The sequence below is a fragment of the Astyanax mexicanus genome, chromosome 14, assembly GCF_023375975.1.
Source record: "Astyanax mexicanus isolate ESR-SI-001 chromosome 14, AstMex3_surface, whole genome shotgun sequence".
Lineage (NCBI taxonomy): Eukaryota > Metazoa > Chordata > Actinopteri > Characiformes > Acestrorhamphidae > Astyanax > Astyanax mexicanus.
In genome coordinates, this window is record NC_064421.1 from 13,064,946 (window position 1) to 13,072,939 (window position 7,994).

General features: G+C 36.9%; 1 protein-coding gene across 2 annotated transcripts in view; it reads left to right on the forward strand.

Annotated features, from left to right (window-relative positions):
* Window positions 1-6,547, forward strand: part of nol10 (nucleolar protein 10) — a 29,834-nt gene extending 23,287 nt beyond the window's left edge. For both annotated transcript variants that reach the window (XM_022673130.2, XM_007257320.4), the window contains exons 20-21: window positions 270-372; window positions 5,938-6,547. In XM_022673130.2, the coding sequence (XP_022528851.2) occupies window positions 270-372; window positions 5,938-6,072 (238 nt within the window). In that variant the 3' untranslated portion in view covers window positions 6,073-6,547. The remainder of the gene's footprint in view (window positions 1-269; window positions 373-5,937) is intronic.
* Window positions 6,548-7,994: the final 1,447 nt, after the last annotated feature.

Sequence of the window (7,994 nt, forward strand, 5' to 3'; positions counted from 1 at the left end):
TGAATGAATCACTAAGGCATATTGTTCCTCCTTTACATGGAGTTCTTATTTTTTTTGTTTTTGATTAGCCCTTTAAAGTTTGACCAGACTGGTCAGATTTAACCACTGCGGAGATCAGATCAGTCAGACGTGGGGAAATAAGGCCCTCAGCTGTTTTTTGCATCAGGAGTTTTGGGATTCTGTGGAAGCTGCTTTGCAGGCTGTGATGTTTTGTACTATAATGATGCTGAATGAGACTTTTAAAGAAGTGTTTGTTGTGTCTTTGCCAGAACATCTCTTGAGGAGCGTCTGAGGCAGGAGGAAAGCTCAGGGATGCTGAATCTCACTGACACGGCTGTCGGAAGCAAACAGATAACTTTCACTCTCAAGAAGGTGAGTGAGTTTACAGTACTGTGAACTCTGCATATTGTAAATATCAGTCGCATGCAGTGCATCATATCTTTGGTTGGTTAGTACTGCTGTCAGTCAGATAAGAGTCCTGTAGCAACTGAAAAACGCAGACTAATGCTTTGAATTAGTTGCTGTTTTTTTGATAATTAATTTATAAAATAAATGCATGACCGTTACAAAATGCTTGTATGTCCTCTACATTACATAAATGCAAATGCATACAAACATCACCTGGCTGTGCATGATGTAAAAACTAGCTAACTTTTTTTATTAACAAACAAACCTACTACCTTTTATTATATGAGGATACAATGCTTGGTGTGACCTGTACGTTATCAAGTTGTTCTCAAACAACCTGTGCACACAGCTAGAACACTGTGTGATTACATCTACAAATTGTTTCCGTTGAAGAGTACGCACTGTGGCAGCGCCCATACGGAGAACTTGTGGATTGTCATGAATCGTTATAGTTGGAGGCCTGGCCTGTGCTGCTGCCCTCAGGGCAATAGGTTCTCACTTCTTGCTCCAAGAGGACGTGGTGTTCTTTCTTTGTTGCTCTCGTTTATTCTGTGCTTCTCTGGATTAGAAGGTTTGGGAAAGTGGAGTCTAACTCTTCTCACTGATTCTGCAGTGGTCTGCTTTAATGATCCAGAATGGCTGGATTATACACTGACATTCTCAAAACATTCTTTGACAGTTCTGCATGTACACATTCATTCATCTCATTCACCCCCTCACTCCACCTCCATATTTTATTATTCAGCAAGTAAGAAGTCTGCTAGAAATTGGCTCAGAGTTTTGTTGGTGCTGTAATGAGAATATAACTCAATGTTTGTTTGTTTTTTTTGTTTTTTTGAGAAAAGTGCACTGTCACTACCTCCATATATTCTGGATTACCTGGATTATTCTGGATTACTAGATGTTTTAGCTCAAGTATGGCCCTATGAATTCAATAATGTAGAGAATTTTGTAGGAAAAACTAAAATAAGGGGACCGTAGGGCCATACTCAAGTTGTTGGAAAATACTTGCATCAAGATCCTGTCAAAATGTATTTGGGCGGAGACACAAATGCACTACAGTTTTATTGTCTTTCACACTGTTTAATCAATCGATACACAGACGTCAGTCAGCTATTTACCTGACTCAAACTCAGATAAAGCTTCTGTTATTACCCCTTTCCTGATCCACACTGAGAAACAGCTCTATCCTGATTTACTTTAGAACACAGCTATATAAGCATGCCATAAGTGACCCAAAACCAGGATTCTTTCTGAACACCGAGTTTCTGTGGAGATCATATAATGTAATTCAGCTCTTATGTCAAGTTTAATTTAAAAATATGTATTTTTTTTTATTCCAATTTTGCTATTATTAAACAGGAAAGTCATTTATTTCATTATATATATTTAATTATATTAGTGGCAAAAAATATTTACTTTTTGTTTCTGTTTTTTTCATCATTTTATCATTAAGGAACTAGCTTCCAACTTGGGAGCATAGCATTTAAAACTGAAAGCTTTCAGTGTTATGCACTACAAAATAAATGTACACTATGTGGAAGGGTAGTGCAAAAAAATGTACTGGACGCCTTTCATTATTTATTCTAAAATTAAACAGCTAAAATACCTGCAGGAGACCGATGATTAGAAAAGTAAGTTTGACAGACCTGCTCTAACAATCCCTTAACTGTGCACAATAACCAAAAACACATTCAGGGGTTAAGCACATAGAGTTTGTGTGTGTGAGTATGTGCTCTTAACACATCATAATGACTATACGTGTGAGTGTGTGTGTGTGTGTGTGTGTTTGACCTAGTTATGAAATTGATTGACCAGCAAGTGTAGTCTAGACATGAAAGAGAAGTGGAGCAGGAGGAGAGTGAAATAAAAGAGCTGCGACTCTGAAGATCAGCACGCTGCACTTTCTGTGGAGCCGTGAGAGATTAGAGATGATTTCAGGAGCGAGTGTGTGATTGCAGATTTCAAAGCTGCAGGCGATGCTCTAATCAGGCTGGAGGAGAGAATTTACAGTGAAAGTGGGTTTTGCTGTGATTACCCTGAAAGCGTTTGGACTTACGATGCCCATTGTGGCTCCTCACCTCATCCATGTGCTGACAGAAGAACAATGAGTTGAGACTCATTAAATGCAGAAGCTAAGCGTTCATATTCAACATTTTGTGCCTCATTTAATATCCAGAAAGTATTGCTTACACATTTAAAATGATAACCTTGGCTCTGTTTAGCAGATTATGTTGTGAAGTGAAATGTTCAGACCACACAGAGCGAGTGAGCATAGCATATATCATTTATTACAGAGTTGTTTCTCTTGCTGTGTAAGTAAGTAAGTTATGTAGGGCTGTAATTTCTCATTCATTTTATTGGATTTATGTATCCATAACATTTTAACCCTTTGAGATTTCTAAAGGTGCATATTCTATACAGTTGTGGTCAAAAGTTTACATACACTTGTAAAAAAACATAATGTTATGGCTGTCTTGAGTTTTCAATAAGTTCTACAACTCTTATTTTTCTGTGATAGAGTGATCGGAACACATACATGTTTGTCACAAAAAACAGTCATAAAATTTGGTTCTTTCATAAATTTATTATGGGTCTGCTGAAAATGTCACCAAATCTGCTGGGTCAAAAATATACATACAGCAACATTAGTATTTGGTTACATGTCCCTTGGCCATTTTCACGGCAACTAGGCGCTTTTGGTAGCCATCCACAAGCTCCTGGCAAGCTTCAGGTCGAATGTTTGACCACTCTTCTTGACAGAATTGGTGCAGTTCAGCTAAATGTGATGGTTTTCTTGCATGAACCCGTTTCTTTAGCACTGTCCACATGTTCTCAATGGGGTTTAAGTCAGGACTTTGGGAAGGCCATTCTAAAACCTTAATTCTAGCCTGGTTTAGCCATTCCTTTACCACTTTTGATGTGTGTTTTGGGTCATTGTCTTGTTGGAACACCCAACTGCGCCCAAGACCCAACCTTCGGGCTGATGGTTTTAAGTTTTCCTGCAGAATTTGGAGGTAATCCTCCTTCTTCATTATCCCATTTACTTTCTGCAAAGAACCAGTTCCACTGGCAGCAAAACATCCCCAGAGCATAATACTACCACCACCATGCTTGACAGTAGGCATGGTGTTCCTGGTATTAAAGGCCTCACCTTTTCTCCTCCAAACATATTGCTGGGTGTTGTGGCCAAACAGCTCAATTTTTGTTTCGTCTGACCAGAGAACTTTCCTCCAGAAGGTTTTATCTTTGTCCATGTGATCAGCAGCAAACTTCAGCCGAGTCTTAAGGTGCCTTTTCTGGAGCAAGGGCTTCTTTCTTGCACGGCAGCCTCTCAGTCCATGGCGATGTAAAACACGCTTGACTGTGGAGACTGACACCTGTGTTCCATCAGCTTCCAAATCCTTGCAGACCTGCTTCTTGGTGATTCTTGGTTGACTCTTGACCATCCTGACCAATCTCCTCTCGGCAGCATGTGATAGCTTGCGTTTTCTTCCTGATCGTGGCAGTGACACAACTGTTCCATGCACTTTATACTTGCGTATAATTGTCTGCACAGTTGCTCTTGGGACCTGTAGCTGCTTTGAAATGGCTCCAAGTGACTTCCCTGACTTGTTCAAGTCAATAATTCGCTTTTTCAGATCCACACTGAGTTCCTTTGACTTTCCCATTGTAGCTTTTGTAGCTGAGTCTAATCACTGGGTCAAATGAGCCCTATTTAAATGGGCTCGTGAGAAGTCAACAGCTGTAGTCAATCAGAATCACTTACAAGAAGTGAAGAGGCCATGACATGAAGCTAATTTGATTGACACAACTCGCTACATCACCAAAATTGACAAATTTTGTTGCTGTATGTATATTTTTGACCCAGCAGATTTGGTGACATTTTCAGCAGACCCATAATAAATTTATGAAAGAACCAAATTTTATGACTGTTTTTTGTGACAAACATGTATGTGTTCCGATCACTCTATCACAGAAAAATAAGAGTTGTAGAACTTATTGAAAACTCAAGACAGCCATAACATTATGTTTTTTTACAAGTGTATGTAAACTTTTGACCACAACTGTATATGTTACCATTTGGTTTAACCTTTCAAATTCTCATCACGCACCTGTCAGGTCCTGTAAGTCAAGAATTGGGTAAACCTATATTGAGCCTATATAATATTAGTTGTAAAATTCCGTGAACCCAATAAATCCATAATTCCTGGTATTTGCTTATTTAGGAGTTTTTTTATCCTCTTCAGTAACACAAATGCAGTGAAGTACTGCAGAGAATTGTCTTGTGATATATACAGTATCACAATCACAGTATCATGATCATCATCATAGGCAATGTATCAAGACATTACCATATCAGAGATGTGATTCCCCTGTGATTTCTACCAATAAAATACAGTACTGTGCAAAAGTTTAGGCACCTAAGTCCATGTAATTCCCCATTTATTACAGATACCTTGGCAATAAGTTATTTTGTTTAGCAATAGTTTTATTTATTTATTTATGTTTTAATTTGCAAAAGCTTATATACTTTTTTGGAATGCAGAGATTACTTATTGTAAGAAATTTTATATAAATATGTTAACAAAAAAAGATAACGGTAAACTTAAATACAGTAAAAGGAATTTCTTATTTTAAAAAAGTAGCTCTAGATGTTTTGGACAAGCCAGCGCCCCAGTGGATGTGCTCAATTCACCAAACCACCAGCTCAGCTGATTTACCATCTCACACAGAATCTCACAACCGAATATTTAGACTCCATGAGGAATGTTCTGGAGCTGTTTTAATGAACACAGTGAGGTAATTAATATGTATTACTGCCCCGATAAGAAGCTTTTGCATTCTAATTTTCACAGTAATGCATAAAGTATATGTAGGTCCTACATGCACTATATGTCCAAATGTTTCTGGACACCCCTTCTAATGAATGCTGACGCGTTGCTGACACAAATGTGCAAATGCGTGTGCATACACGGATTTACTAGTCCCTGTAGAAGCAAAGTACTGCTTTAGAATATGACTGTCTGAAGCAGACATTTATTAACCTATTAGTAGAATGCCTAATGCCAGGCATGGTGCTAATAGAGTGGTATATCCATATACCATCCCAGCATTGAGCTGTGAAACAGTGGAAGTGTGTTCTAAAAAATAAAGTGCAGAATTTTGTTCACAACTCTGCTCTTATAATGATATAATGCTCTTATCACTATTCACTCTTCTGCCCATACATTAAAAAAAACAACACCTTCACATATACAGTCCTATTTGGCTTACAGCAGTAAAGGTTGTTAATCCTGGTGTTATGGGAGCATTTCTCAATTTAAACAAAGCACAATATATAGACTAACCAATGAAAACAGGGCTCATTTTACATATTTGTCTACCTTTTTTCCTAAAGGTTTTGTAATAAAACCATAACATTGTTTAGTTTTAATGGCCATATAGAAATTAGAAAGTAGATGGTCATAAAAATGTAGACTATTTTATTTAGATTTTTTTCATTTTTCTCTCTTTTCATTCCCTCAGTCGGAGAAGCAGCTGAAACAGCAGCAGGCTGAGCGGGACCACCATGACGAACGCAGGAAAATCAGGAGGTCTGCCGGCCACCTTTACACTCGGGGCAGAGGGAGAGGCAGAGGCAGAGGCAGAGGACGTTTCTGACCTCAGGACAGACCATGATCTCTGCCAGATAGAACAAAGAACTTCTAGAAATCTAGAACCTCAGCATTGTGGTGCCAATCACTCCTATAGTGCTGACCTGCAGGGCTTTGCTATTCCAAGCTCACAGTGCCGACATAAACTGTGTCTATTTGCCCCAGAGACAATAGCACAGACGAAGGTGCTGAGAGTGCTCCTGATTTCCATCAGCAGGACGGCAGAGTGCTGAGGATGGAATGTGAGACCGGATGAGATGAAGAGAGAGAGAAGATCGGAGGAAGAATCTGTTTTTTTATTATTATTTTATTTTAAGGAGTATGGATTGTAGTATACTGTAAAAGTTGGTGTACGTGTGTGTGTGTGAGTGTGTGTAAGCTGTGTGCAACACCTCTGACCTTCTACTTTTCTCCTTTTGTCCCTCACTGCAGTCTAAACAGAACTCTGTGCTGTTTAAGAAACATGGAATATTTTATCCACATCTGCCTGTCTTGTGTGATCACTGATTTTTTTTGTATACTGCATATTCAGCTCCTCTCTCACAAACCTTGCAATTCAGGGGTAGAAATAATATTTTGGATTGTTTATTTACCATCATTTAAAAGGACAAGCCTCCCTTGAAGTTGTATTAACATTTAATAGTGAATAGACTGATAGAAAAGGTCTAACAAATCTTACAAAGCCTGAACCATCTATTAATTTTCAAATCATTATTATATTCTCTGCATTACATAAAACGCAAGGTACAAACATCTCCTTTCTTACATAATAAGAAATAAAAAAATGAGTTTATTTGACCTTCTGATTGATTATTAAAAAAGGAAATTTAAGTAACACTGCACATTGGACTTTTATTTTGTATCACATTTAATATTATCTGGAACGTATTTTTCATAGCAGGTTTTTAAACTAAATATAAAACACATGGAGCAAAAGAAGGTTAATTTTTTTTACGCCTTTAAAATCAGAATGTATTTTCCGGATGCATGCCGTGTCTAGATAATACACCAGCAAGCAGAGAAAACATTGATTTATTCTGTTTTATTCAGTTTTATTTAACTTATAATAACTAATAACTATATAATATTAATAGTTCTACTAAATGTAAAGGTTCTTTGTATGTTATTTAATATATTTTTTAGAAAAAATAATTTTCACTGTGGTAAGTTATATTAATTATTATTTAATTATTTAATAATTACAATACCGGTATATACAGTATACTGACTACATTGACCCTCTTCTGTAATTCGAGTAACCTCACTCCGGATAAGAAATCAGCAAAATGCTGTAAATGTAAATGATTGTGATAAACTTTGCTTTAAAGGGTTGAACTGCCAAATATATTACCTACAAAACATTATTTTTACAGTGAAATTCCAGTTGATAAAGATGTATTTTTTGGTAGTGTTACAGAAACACAAATATTTACATATAACTGCCTATTCAGCAGCAGCCCACTAACCCTGTCTATTCAGTTTAATGCTGTAAGGGTGTTTTAAAGGAGATACAACAGAACTCATTTACATATTTACAGTCTTAAAGGCCCAGTAACAAAAACAGGAGATTTGATTCTAAGAGATAAAGGGTGTTAGGAAATGGGTGTGCAAAAATAATTACAATTTCTTTTGTACATGAAATGTAAAAGTGTAGTATATAGGCCTTTTAGATACATTTTTGTTTTCCTTTAGCAAAGTTAAAATTGTGAAAATGCAAAATAACTATAGCAAGAATGTTGTCACCTTCCTAAAATAATTTTTAAAAGTTATTTTTGTTGCCTAAATCCTTTAAATCCACCCCTTAAACAGCTCAGCTTTTATAATGATATAATACTCATCACTGTTCACTCTTCTTTCCATACATTTACACCAACACCGTCACATATAGATCCTTTTTTGTCTTACAGCAGTAAATATTGTTAATCCTGA